We start from the raw sequence: 14,918 nt of genomic DNA on the forward strand, positions 1-14,918 counted from the left end.
ATCAGGCACCTGATTTTTCTTTAAAGTGGATTAAAAGAGGATCAATTATAGGAAAATATTTAAATTCTTCAGTACCTGAGCACCAGCATATAAGGTTGGTATACTTTACTACATTCATGTGAAAACACAATTGTTCATAATTGTTTATGAACAGTTGTAGTTCATGATGGTCACAAGCAAACGGTTCATAAAGGTGTGCATAAAATAATGATTTTACACAAAGCTTATCCAAAAAAGTTCTTGGAATGTATGTCTTTATGTCTGGAATTTATCATCGTCATAGTATGTTACGTTTTCGCACAGGCCTACCAATTTTACTGCATAAACTTCCATAACTGATAATTTATAGTGCATGTTAATTTTTCATTCTATGTCATTATAAATAATTATCAACATCATCACCAATTACTGATTGATACAAGGTGCAGTCACAATACTGTAGTACTGTACTACATTTTGTTGATTAAATGGGCCCCGTGATGAGTCTATTGATTCCATGGAGGTTACTGAAATAATAATAATAATAATAATAATAATAATATATAATTACTACTAATACTACTAATAATAATGATAATAATATTATTATTACTGGCTTTCTATGAACAGTTTTCTTTCAAATTATTTTGTTATTTGTGAAGTCTTCTATATTATCAGAAATTATATTTCACTCCTCAACTAACTGCATAAATTCAAATACATCTCTGGTTCCTTTCTTTGCAAATCCTGGTATCAAACACCTATTTGGCTGACCTTTCCTTTCCCATAATGTTCAAGTGGCCATATCACTGTAGATTAGCTCTGCTCATAAATTCAAGAATACTAATGGATGAATATGCTTAGGTACTTCAAGGTGCATCCACAATATTATAGTACTACATGTTGCTAGTTGAGTGGGTCACCAATAATGAGTCAATAGACTCATCGTGGGAGCATGATGTGAGGACAACACAATGAATTCTGGGAATGATGTGGAGGACACTGACTTGTAGAAGTAAGGAGATTCTAGTTCCATTGTATAAGGCCTTGATTAGACCACATACGGACTACTTTGCACAGATTTGATCTCCTGGTTTTCAAAAGAATGAAGAGATGCAAAAAAGGGCCCAGAGGTGATTGACTAAGGTAGTTGCTGATCTCTGGAATGTTGAATATGAAGAAAGGTTGAGACAATGCGATTTGCAGTCTAGTGGATGGGAGGAAGAAGGGTGATATGATAGAGATGTACAAGTTGGTAAGGAGAGTGTTAAAGGATTAACATTGAAGAGGTTTTTCATAAAATGATGGAAGATCAGAGGAGAACAAGAGGTCATCCACGGAAGCTGTATAAAGAAGGTGTGAGCAAGGGAGCGAGAAGTAGGTTTTTTTTGCATAGAGAGTTGTGAATGATTGGAATCCATTGCCTGAAAGTGTGATGCCTGCAGAGAATTTGAATGTCTTCAAGGCAAGGTATGATGAGCTTTGTATATGACAAAGGTAAATCCTAGATGAGTTTTTGGCTCCATGGGATCTTAGAATAATAATAATCATGGCAAGTTCCTATAAAATTACTTCAGTTGCGTTATTATATTAATTTGGGTTAGTTATGTTAATTATTTCTTCAATATCTATGTTGCACCTTTTGTATTATTTTTTCTCTTTTGTCATTATCCTTCCTATGTCTACTTTAACTTCAAACTCTATTCTGATCTAATCATTAACTTTGTTCCCGCTTGCAATCCTTTATGCTTTCTACAAGTGTTAGCGCTGTTAGTGAAAAGACCTCTGAAATAGGCAATTCACAGTTACAGTTAACTATCTCTACACTTTAAGTATCTCAGGAAAATTTATATTGTTTTTCGACTGTGCTATCCTGAATTAATTTTATAGCACTAGAAGATTAGTTATAACACTTACAGACTAGCTCACTTACTAAAATAATTCCTTAAATAGTCAGTTGTGGCAATTTCTCTAATTTAAGCACACAGGTTCGGTTATTTTTATGAGAAGGTGCATTGGTCAAAGATCAGGTGATAGTTTTAAACAAACAAACCTTAAGCAACTATACAATCTAATATACAATTGAACAATTTCACTCTGCCTATCTTAAGTTCAGTTTGTAACCTTACAAATTAGACTTGCTATTCACAATGCTTAAATAACTTGCTTTACAAAATCTAGGCAATTATCTGGCTGTTACAATTTATATCGTTGGCTAACATTCTTCCTAATATATACTAGTTAACTTTCAGCCTCAATTATCTCTTATAATGACTATACAATTATTTTAACAGTGGACATACAATTCTTAATCATTACCTCCGCATTAATACAATAGAATCTACTCACAAATTTGCAGAAGCATATGCAGTCCTACCAGCTTTGAATATTTGTGGCGGTCCTGCTGACTACTTTCCTCCATTCTATATGCTAGCTTTCACTGAATGGCTTTTTACGGCCGTCCTACTGTAGTCCTCTTCTGGGAATTGTGGTGACCTATATTAACACCATTAATATAGGTCACCGTCGGTTCTGGATCTACTTTAGGTGCCGTGTATCTGGTTACACGTGGCACATTCCATTACCGAAAATTCATCTCCGAAGAATAATCTGCCTCTCCTGGTTCTCCCCATGCCTAGGGGTCACACTCCAACGAAATCATGGAAGTCCGAGCAGGCCGACGAACTGCAGCAAGACGAAAAACTCCAGGTCTCCCTTTTTTTTTTTTCTTTTTGAGGTTCTCAAGACCTCTTTTATATGATTCCAAAGTTCCTTGTTTCAGGCTCGGAGATGCCCAAATCTTGACATCACTGTTGTCTTGACCCTCAGTTTTGGCAAAAAATCTCTACATCTGAATGACCTTCAATACCTTTTCACTATCAAGTCACCAACATAATCTTGTCTAATCCTCTTAACTTGAGGCAGAAATACTTTTAACATTCTGTTACTCTTACAACTTGACATCAGAACTTAATAAAATATCAATGTAATGTACAACTTGAACCTTTACAATATTTTATGATTTATGAACAATTCTATGTCATTCTTTTTGTCAGTTACTTATACAAGTTTACAATCAGTATTTCACTGTTAATATACAGTAATGTACAATTTTGCTCCTTTCACATGATTTGTTACCTCTGTAAAATCAATGTCAAAAATTTTTACAAAATTTTACCACATCGAATTTTACATTCCTTTCTAATATGGAGAGAATATTTCAGTGTTAATTTGACAGAAGATATGAAAACAGTTAATGAAAGGGGGGGGGGGGAAGGAGAGCTGTGACTGCAAATGCTTCAATAAGCAGATTATATACTGTACAGGAACAAGAGGAGGAGAGCAAGTTTGTTGAATTTTTGAGGGATAAATATCTTAAGAATGTGACTGGAGCAACTAGAGGTTTTAGAGTGTTGGATATGGTAATAACTTCACAAGGTGTACTGTTGGCAAGAGTGATCATGAGTTACTTGTTTGGGAAGTGATGAAACAAGAAAAGATTACTACCAAAAAAGCAAATATGTGGGATTACAAGGCTAGTGATTCTGGGAAGCTCTGTTGTCAATTAGCATCAATATGTTAGGTAGATGAGTTGTGAAATGATGTTGAGAGTGCATGGGAATTTATAAGGAAGTATCTGATGCACACAATGTATAACTGCATACCAATACTTAAACAAACAAATAGAGTAGAAATGAAATGGATGAACAGTGAAATCAAGCAAGCTGTGTTGTAAAGAAAATTTTATAGAATAGGTAAGAGACACTTGGTGGCAATCAGATCTGTGAAGAGTATAAATTACAGACTAGGAAGGTGATGATCATGGTAAAGAAAGAAAATGTGCAGTATGAGAGGAGATTGGCTGGTCAGTCAAAAGTTAATTCAAGGGAATTCTTCTTCTATATGGCAAGCAAGAGGAATAATAATTATGGCACGTTTTAACTGGTGGATAGTCATGACAGCAGAGTGACCAGTGCAAAGGATATAATGGAATTATCGAATGAGCATTTTATCAGTATGATATATTACCATATATCATACTGGTATAAATGATGCTGTGCAATATGTAGAAGCGAAGCAAGTAGTATGAGAATGAAAAGTGAAAGAATCAGAAGTGTATTAAGTGTTGAGTGGGTTAGATGTTAATAAGGCTGTGGGAATGGATGACATATTATTATTATTGTTATAACGGTGTCTCCATGGAGTCAAAAGACTCGTTGCGGGAGACCCCACATTGACACACTAACCATTATTTACACAATACCTGTCATACTTCTCCTTAAATTCATTCACAACCACCTCTGGCAACGCATTCACCCCTTCACAACCCTCCAAGTAAAAAATCTAGTCCTAACACTATTGTTAACCACACTCTTAAATAATCTCCAGGGATGGCCCCTCATTCTCTCCCTTCCTGAGCTGGTCTTAAAAATGTCATCAGTATCAATCTTGTAAAATCCCTTTAATAAGTTATATCCTCTATTATCTCCTCTCTTATGTCTGTCAACTAGTTTTTGGAGCCCACAGATCTTCAATCTATCTGGGTAGGGAACATCCCACAGACCTGCAACAATCTTTGTAACTCGCCTCTGAATCCTCTCCACCATTTCTTTATCACCAAGAAATCTAGGTAACCAGATCTGTGCACAATAGTCCAAAAATATCATCACATACTTTAAAGAAATGTGCACAGCAGTAAGCTATGTTCTTGACCTGGTCATTTAATGAAAGTCTTGCAGTGGATAAGGTTCCTAAGGAGTGGAAAGAAGGCAAAATAGTACCCCAACACAAGCATGGCATGGTTCTAGGACAGAAGTTTCCAATTATAGACCAGTATGTATAACTGCAGTTGTGGTTAAGGTGTTGGAGAGATTGATTAGGATTAGGTTAATGGACATAGCATCTTTTATGATGGTCAGCATGGATTTGTAAAGGATAGGTCGGTCCTGTTTTAACAATTTACTTGTATTTTATGATAGAGTAACGAGTGTGTTAGACAAGGGAGAATCAATCATATACTGTGATATTCTTGGACTTTTGCGAATGCGTTTGAAAGATTACCACATAAGTTAGTCTACAAGCTGCATAGGATAAGAATGGATAGTATATCGATTAGATGAATTGGAGATTAGCTCTCTGAATGATATCAGCAAGTTGTGTGTGATAGAGGTGTCTCAAAAAAAGAAAGTAATCAGTGGCATGGCACATGGGCCTTTATTTGTAAATGTTTGTTATGCAGATTAACCTTCAGTTGTTTGCTGATACAAAGTTGGAGAAAAATATAAATAGCACTGCTGATGTTAAATTACCTTCAGTAAGATTTGAATAGACTTTTGGCTTGGACAGATGAGTGGAGTTATAGTTTTAGTTTTAATAAATGCAAGGTATTTCATTTTTTGTAGTGCAGAAATATAAGGCTGTGTACTATATTGATGGTCCTGTACCGCACTGTGGATGAGATTCAAGATTTGGGAGTGGTAGTTGACAGTAGACTGAAGTTTAGAGGACATATTGCAAGTACTGCAAAGCCTGTACATCATAGTGTCCCTATGATAAAAAATACACTAACATGTAGGAATAAGGAGGTGGTTGTGCTATTATAAAACCATACTTGGACTGTTGCGCTCAGATTTGGTCAAACGGCTTTCATTGTCATGAGTATGATACTGATGCTAGTTGACTGGCAGGTTCCCATAATCACCTGCATTATAATTCCATGTATTCTTTTTTGGCAGTAACCTTTTCTTGTTTCACCACTTCCCAAACAAGTACCTCATGATCACTCTCCAAATGACAGCAGTGTTCATACCTCATTAACAACTACATCTTGAGAATAATAATAATATTTGGTTTCCAGATCAAGGGTTGATCAATTTTGTTAAACTGAACCAACTAGTTTCGCCACACTTTAACTGTTGGCATCTTCAGGGCACTTATAAGTTTAAACAATCTCACAATTATGCATAACTGCAAAACTGACAAAAATTAACTGTAAAAAACTGACTAGAATAATTACAAATAGAATAGTATCGAACGTGAGTGAAACACGCATCGCGTGTACAAGGTTAGCTAGCTGTTGCTAAGGGACTTTCTGTAGTTTGTATTAAAGTTCATTTCTTCCATTTTTAAAGTTCTGATTAGGGTTTTCCATATTTCTGGGAGTATTAGGCCTTGATTTCTGTTAAGGTTGACAGTAGAACGGGCGACTGTGGCTGCTTCTTTGAAAATTCTTGAATAGTAATCTTCCTCTATGTAAGGAGAACAGCTTTTGTCCCACTCGATGACATGGTTAGTTGTAGAGAAATGAGATGATAGGCCAGAAATATCCTGTCTGTTGTTTTTGACATAGCCAATGTGTTCCTTTTGCCTGATTTTGAAGCTTCTCAAAGTCTGTCCGATGTAACTAGAGCCATAAGCGCATGGAATAGTATAAACTCCAGCATATTTATAGAAAGAATGGTTGTCTTTTGGAGATCACTCCTTGAAATTAGGCAAAAGGAACACATTGGCTATGCCAAAAACAACAGACAGGATATTTCTGGCCTATCATCTCATTTCTCTACAACTAACCATGTCATCGAGTGGGACAAAAGCTGGTCTCCTTACATAGAGGAAGATTACTATTCAAAAATTTTCAAAGAAGCAGCCACAGTCACCCATTCTACTGTCAACCTTAACAGAAATCAAGGCCTAATACTCCCAGAAATATGGAAAACCCTAATCAGAACTTTAAAAACAGAAGAAATGAACTTTAATACAAACTACAGAAAGTTCCTTAGCAACAGCTAGCTAACCTTGTACATGCGATACGTGTTTCACTCACGTTCGATACTATTCTATTTGTAATTATTCTAGTCAGTTTTTTTACAGTTAATTTTTGTCAGTTTTGCAGTTATGCATAATTGTGAGCTTGTTTAAACTTATAAGTGCTCTGAAGATGCCAACAGTTAAAGTGTGACGAAACTAGTTGGTTCAGTTTAACAAAAATGATCAACACTTGATCTGGAAACCAAATATTATTATTATACTAATTTATGATCAAGAAAATATCTTCATGATACATCTTGTGAAGTTATCACAATATCTAACACCCAATTTTCTCTAGTTGCTTCAGTCACATGCTGCTTAAGATATTTATCCCTCAGAAATTCAACTTACTCACTCTTCTTGTTCTCATGCTATCTCCTCCTCCTATCCTATATTTCTGTAATTATAATCTCCCATTAGGATCACCTCCATGCCCATCCAATTTGCCTAAACATTTCATATTCAGGATTCTCTTCATTCCCCTGTCTATAACAGCATCCTAGACTCAAAATCTGCACATGTTCTCTCAACTTTCACACTTTGTGGACATGATTCTCTGCAATCATTAACAGTATTTCCCTCCTCTTTTCACCTTCCTATCCTTGCAGAAAATTGTATATCCCTCCATTTCTATTTCTAATATCACATCCTCAGACAACCAAGTTTCACTTATACTGATTATCTCTGGGCATAATGACCCAACCAATGCTACAAACTCAACTCTCTTGTTTTTTCGAGTACTCCTTACATTTGTATATAAACATAACAATCCCTGTGTCTTTGAAGCCATTCTACCAACATTCTCTACTGTAGCCACTATACCACACTTCTCTTCAGTCTGACCACTCCTGTTTCTCTAATCCTGACTATGATTGCCATTCATACCTGTCTAATCCTCACCTTTATGCATTCTATCACCTTGTCCTGCTATCACATCTTCGTCCTCGTATCCACTTTCCTCCTCTTGTACAACAGGGTTGTACAAGAGGAGGAAGGTGGATATGACAGCACACAGAGGTTAATGATCAAAGGGTACATGCTTCAGAAGTACTTGATTCTGTGCCTTCTTAGCAAACAGTAGCCTCTCTAAATGTCCATCACCAAACCCATCATAATGCAATCCATCAACTTTAAACCATTCCTACTTTCCTTCAAATATGCTCCACAGATTCATAAACTGAAACCTCCCCCTTTGCTTCCTGCCACTCAGACATCTTTCTGTTCATTATCTCTGCTCTGCTTCTCAACTCACAATTATCATATCTGGGCAATATGCTAATGACTTCCATAACACTATTATCCTTTACCTCCTGCAACAATTTCCTCAATTCTCTATCAGCATTCCTTTTTTCCCCCAACTAAGTCATTTGTGCCCACAACTACCACTAACTCTGATGTCCACTCTTTCTTTCTCTGCAAAATATCAGTTATTTGTTTTAATGTTCCACCAGGAAAGCATGTTTTGTGTTCTTTATTACACAAAAACTCTTCACACATCTAATGATTGAGTCCTCCATACAATGGTATATGACTATTCTTTGTCTCTTTCTTCCTAATACTAAAATTTTCATTCACATCAGCCAATCTCTTCTTTAAGTGTTTAATCTCATCTTCCAGATGCTTAATTTTAATCAACTCTTGCTTAAACCCTTCTATTATGGTCCCTTTATTATCATGACTAACACTTCCATGTGATTTTTGTTGAATACCAGCAGTGCTAGCTGCCATTTCGAAATGCTCTAACCTATCAATACACTTTTCACATACATTCATGTTTTCCTTCTTTCTGTTCATTCTAACAGTCCACATATCTTTTCTCACAATGCAGCCACTGGGAAAAATCTAAGGCAAAACTTAATCTTTGTGCTGAAACTTTCTGTGTTGGAGACATGCATTTCTTTATGGATGTCATTTTCAGAGAGCAGATGCAGTGAGAACAAACAAGTAGCAAAAACACAAATAAACCAAAAAAAATTTGGCAACATCAAACACTACCGAAGAACACTTGTATCCAGTTTGATAAAATGAAGCATAATTATATTATAAAAAGCCACACTGTACACTATTTAAAAATACTTTTTTAGCACAGCTTAAATATATCACTACCTTCACTTGTAACACTAGAATCATGTTCAGAGACCTCCATGGAGTCAGAGACTCATCAAGGGAGGTCATACATCACCCACATCAACATTCATGTCTTCTCTTAATCTCATTAACACTAGATGCACCTATCACCTCAACAAGCCAGGCAAACTGATCCATTATCTCACTGCTTTATGAGAGAAAAATCTAGCTGTCACTCTTTTTGTAACCACATATAAACTTCTCCTCCCTGTCTTCCATATAATAAAATATTCCATCAACCTATACCAGTTTATAGAGGCCTATAAACTTTTCAGAAGTTTATAGGCCTCTATCACATCATCCCTTTTTTTCTCCTGTTTACCAGTGTCTGTAGTCCACATACTCTTGATCTCTCTTCATAATCCAGATTTAAATCGAATTGAAGAGAATAGTGAAATGCATAGACAGATAAATCTTTTGGATATGAGCAGAGCTATCATTATGAAGATATACGAGGGTGGTCTGAAATGTTCTTGGCCTAACAATGAAAAAACGAATTTATAATTTCAGAATTATTTTTATTTCTCAACATAATCTCCCTTAAGACTAATACATTTATTCCAGCGATGCTCCAGTGAAATTATCTCATCCCTGTAGTGGTTCTCTGTAAGATCTGCAAAATACCCCTCTACAGCTGCAATCACCTCTTGATTTGAAGAAAAATGATGACCAGCAAGGAAGATTTTTAGTTTTGGGAAGAGAATAGAAGTCAGAGGGAACCAAATCTGGGGAATAGGTGGATGTTCCAACAATTCATAGTGCAGATCCCTTAATTTTCCCATTGCCAAAAACACCTTTGTGGACAGGTGCATTGTACTGATGAAAGATGATTTTTTCCTTCTATAAACCAGGTCTTTTCTCACGAATTTTTTCATCTAGTCTGGTTAAAAGATTGGAATAATATTCCCCAATTATTGTTTTACCCTTTTCAAGATAATTAATAAACAACAAACTTTAGCAACCCAAAACACCGATGCCATGACCTTTCCTGCTGATGGAACCGACATTGTCTTCTTTGGTGCTTAACAACCGGATTCTGTCCACTGTTTTGATTGCTGTTTGGATTCTAGTGTGTAATGGTGAATCCAAGTCTCATCCATAGTAATAAATCGACACACAAAATCAGTTTTATTTTTATTAAAATGCTCCAAGCACTGTTCAGAGATTTTCATGCGAGTGCAAGTAAGTGTGGCCCCATCTTGCACAAAGCTTTTTCATTTGCAATTCTTCATGCAGAATATATCCTACACATTCTTTTGAAATGCTTATAGTCTCAGCAATTTCACGACTTTAACTCACAGGTCATCCAATACCATATTGTGCACTTGATCAACGATTTCTAGTGTTGTTACACTTTTTGGATGTCCTTCACATGGATCATCTTCAAGGCTGGTACGGCCATGTTTAAACTCGACTGAAATTAAAAAACATTTCTTAATTGTCAAAAACGAAGGAGAACAGTGCCCATAAACTTTTATGAACTTCTAATGAATGAATTTCTTTTGGCATTAAACCTTCTTTTACAAAGAATTTTATAACTGCACGATACTCAATTTTATCCATTTCAAGGGATATACAGACAACACTTTTGCTTCAGACAGCTGTATAAAACAAACTACTTGATAGAATGACTTGCAATTTCACATGGATGCTTATGACAGATATACCAACTTAGAAAAAAAAATCTTGCTGATAGTGTTGGCATCTATTATCGAGGCTGAGAACTTTTCACAGCCTCACCCTCACCCTTTTTCACCCTCGTAAACTGAATGGAGGAGAAAGCATGCAAGATGAGCAAAATGGTTTCATAAGTTACCTAGGGACAACTTACTTAAGCAACATGTGATCGTACTTGTAGTGCAAAAATATTAGATGTGATAACACCATCTGAGAATCTGTTAGTGAATTGAGCATGTTATATCTACAATTGATGATTCCAATCATGCAGTTTGGTCATAGTAAACCATATGGGAGTTTTGTTTAAAAAGGGAGTATGGAACTATGGTATGTGATTATAATAAACTGAGAAGCAGCTTGAAACTGCATGGTAGAAGAATCAGCAGTACATGGGAATCAGCCAATGGGTATCTGAAGGAGACTAAAACTGGTTGCATCCCCAGATTTAGGAGAATAACTTGCACTGGTGTTAAATGGATGAATAAATCTTTAAAGCAAGAGATACGTAAAAAGAAAATGTCATGGAACCAATATCGAGAGAACAGTGATTACCAGGTTCAGGAGTAATATAAAAAAATAACCTTAGAGAGTGATGGCTATGGTGAGGAAGGTGAACTCAAACTATGAACAGGATTTAGTTTGACAGGCCAAAGGAAATCCAAGAGAATTCTTTCAAGATACACAGAAAATGGCTGAGTTACTGAGTAATCACTGGTATTCATTTTCCCAACAGGTGTCTGAAATATGGGTGGGTGAGGTAGAAAGGTATTAAGTATATTTCAAGAGCTTAATTCAAATACAGTAATGGGATTGGATGAGATATCAACAGAGGTCCTAAAAATGTACAACAGAATTAGTAATGCTTCTGACTTTTGAATCAACAGAAAATCCTGAAAATGAAATGAGAGAAAGATAACTCCATTATACAAGAGTAGAGCTAGAATGTAACAAATTACACACCAATCCATGAGTAGTCATTAAGAAACTAGTGGGCTGCTAGGGCCAATATCCAGAGGTTGGTTAGATAGGGTTCTGATTTTTTATAAAGATAGAGCTTGCTTTAGCAATCTGCTCATATTTTACATTACAACAGTGAAGTTGGACAAGGAGAATCAATATACCATAATATTACAGGATATTGTTTGACTTTTCCAAGTTATTTGACAGGATTCCACATTGGAGATTATTATAAAACCCAGAGGAATGGGTATGCAAAATAACTTGTGACATGAATACAAGACTGACTGACTGGCAAATATCAGAAAGCAATACATGGAGATGACAAGTCTTTAAAAGGGGTGCACAACAAGAGTCTGTGTTTAGATCGCTGCTGTTTAACTAATATTAATATCAACAACATCGAGGATGTCTTGGAGGGGAATATCCAGTTATATGCTAATGAAATAAAGTTGGGTTGGGAGATGAGGGACATATCTAATAAAGAATCCCCGTAAGTTGACTTGAACAGATTGATTTGTATGGATAAATGTTAATGAAATTCAGTTTAATGTTGCTGGACACAAGGTTGTACATTTTGAACTGAGGACATTGCAAGTTGAATATTATGTTAATATTCAGCCTGCAGCAACAAGTGATTGTTGAAACCAGAGATTTAAGGTTATAGTGAAATAGTTCACAGCTAGTCAAACGTATAGAAGCCACCTTGCTAAGGCAGTTAAGTCATCATCACATAACTGCAATGTTTAAACATTAACTTGTAAGAAAAACAAAGTTATTCTCCCACTCTGATTGCACAACATCAGGACTGCTGTGCTTAGATATGGTTGCCTGTTTTCCCTGAAGGTAAGGAAACAGTTTAAAAGTTCCAGCAAAATAAAGATGATATCTTACCTGTGAAATTTTGCATATGAAAATGGATTAAAGAAATGCACTTCAAAGTTTGAAAATAGAAAGGAGAAGATTTGATAGAAACTTGCGAGTTGGTAAGGGGATCTTACAGTATAGATACAAGGAAAATTTTGCAGCAGATTGAGGAGAACTTCATGCCATCCCTGGAAGCCAAGTGAGGGGTTTTGTCAGGAAATGAGATCCAGGTTCTTCTTACAGTATATGGTGAGTGAATGGAATAAGCTACTAATGGGCATTGTGTCTTCAGTGAACGTTTTCAAGCAGAAGTAGTTATGATAAGAATTTAAGCAGTATATGATTTGCAAAGACCCTTCCTTGATAAATACTAGATGTACCTATAGTAATAATAACAATAAATAATCTTCACTTTTATAAAATCCCCTTTAATAATTATTAATAATATAATATAATATTATTATATTATGTTAATTATATTATTATATTATGTTAATTATATTATTATATTATGTTAATTATATTATTATATTATATTAATTATATTATTAATTAATTATGAATTGTAATTCATTTGTTTCTGTCATATTCCCTCTTTTCCATGTTATGAAATCAAATAGACTTAGTAAGCTACAAAATTTCAATCTAATCTTATAGGGAGTATTCCATAGATCTGTCACTATCTTGGTTGCTTGCATCTGAATCCTCTCAACCACTCCTCTCAACCACTCCAAAACATTTCCCTTCATGATTGAAGGGAAATGTTTTGTATATCATTATTACTAAATAGCTTAGGGAAATAACAACGTAGACTAGGATATACATTAAAATACATTTTTAATACACTTCCAATATTTCGGCAACGTCATGTTGCCATTTTCAACAGGAACTTGTGAGCAAGACGTGCACGCAGGCACAGCAAACAGTAAATGAGGACGAAGCAGGAAGCTATCCACTAGTTTAAGCCTTTCCACTAGTTTTGTATATCTGAAACATTTCCCCATGACCCATACAGTATAACATTATCTTATGAAACCAATATAATACTATTGATTGTAATGTATTTTTACTTGTACACTTACATCACTACTAACTTCCTACCTACAATTTTCCTCCAAATCAATCTGTTACCTGTAAAGACTCCAACGTTATCAGATCTTATATTTCTATATTCTAAGGCACTTTTTACTGTATCAATCCACCTATATTTTGGTCTTCCACTGGGTCTTTTTCCTGCCAACCTGGCAGAAAACACTTGTTTTGCTAATCTTTCTTTTCCCATTCTGTTGAAGTGACCATACCACCTGAGATTAGCTCTGCTAACACATACCTGGATGCTAACAGTATTAAGTTCTTTCCTAATATCCTCGTTTTTAATATGATATTGCCACTCATGCCATTTGTTCGTGCCTCTAATCTTTCTCAGAACTCTCATATATGTGGTCTCTAGTCTTTGGTCAAGTGTTTTATTTCTAACCCAGCTCTCAGATACATAGTTTAAAATTGGTTTGAAAACACTGTCTTGTATACAGCTAATTTAGTGTTTTGACTAATTTTTCTCTTATTTCATATAAATTTATTTAGTTGACTTCCTACCATACTAGCTTTGTTGATTCTGTTGTCTATTTCCATATTTTATTTACCATCTTCACTAAAAATCTTGCCTAAGTAGCTGAAATGTTTCACTTGTTCTATAGGTTCTTCATTCACAATGCAGTTGATATTTTCAATGTTTCTGTCTATTTTCATTGTCTTTGCCTTGTTATTGCTGATCTTCATATCAAATCTATTACAACAGTTATTCAATTTAGTCAGGGAATCTTGCAGACTTGTACTGTATAACCTCTCAGTTATACAACTTTGATCCTTAAGCAACCCCATATCGCCTTTGAGATCTACCAAACTTAAGTACAGATTCTTGTTATTTATGTTCCTATGATTTCTCAACTATTAGTTTAAAACAGTAAAAATATGGTTCTGATACTTGCTATTTGGCCTAAATTTAGCTTCTACTTTACTGAGTAGGATTGAACTAATCATTCAATCCTACTCAGTTTAGCCTATCCTCATGTATACTTGAATAAATATCATCACTAACATTCAGTTGGAAAATACTTTTCATTCTCAAATTCAGTTTTATTTTTCTTTTTATATATGGGCACTATGGGAAGCTCTATTCCAGTCATCCATAATTTGATATTCTAAAATGATATTATCATATGGGCATCTCCATGGAGTCTGAAGGCTTATTACAAGAGGCTCACACTAACTTTATTCACACAATACCTGTCATACCTCTCCCTGAATTCATCTATTGACAAAGCACTCACAATAGACTCTGGGCATCCATTCAATCATTCACCATTGCCCAAGACAAAGATCTAGTCCTGGCATCCCTGCTGACCATACTCTTAGTTTTCAGGGATGATGTCTTGTTCTTCCTCCCAAGTCATGTACTGCAAATTTTCCTCTTCATTAATGCTATAGAATTCTTTTAGTAACTT

At 35.3% G+C, this 14,918-nt stretch overlaps 1 protein-coding gene across 1 annotated transcript in view; it reads left to right on the plus strand.

Annotated features, from left to right (window-relative positions):
- LOC150093024 (ras and EF-hand domain-containing protein-like) overlaps positions 1-14,918 on the plus strand; it is a 261,389-nt gene that overhangs the window by 140,128 nt on the left and 106,343 nt on the right. The window contains exon 9 of the mRNA XM_090413512.1: positions 6-94. Within this exon, the coding sequence (XP_090269638.1) occupies positions 6-94 (89 nt within the window). The remainder of the gene's footprint in view (positions 1-5; positions 95-14,918) is intronic.

Source organism: Typopeltis vanoorti, chromosome 24, assembly GCF_054136105.1.
Source record: "Typopeltis vanoorti isolate ZY-2024b chromosome 24, IOZ_Tvanoo_1.0, whole genome shotgun sequence".
Lineage (NCBI taxonomy): Eukaryota > Metazoa > Arthropoda > Arachnida > Uropygi > Thelyphonidae > Typopeltis > Typopeltis vanoorti.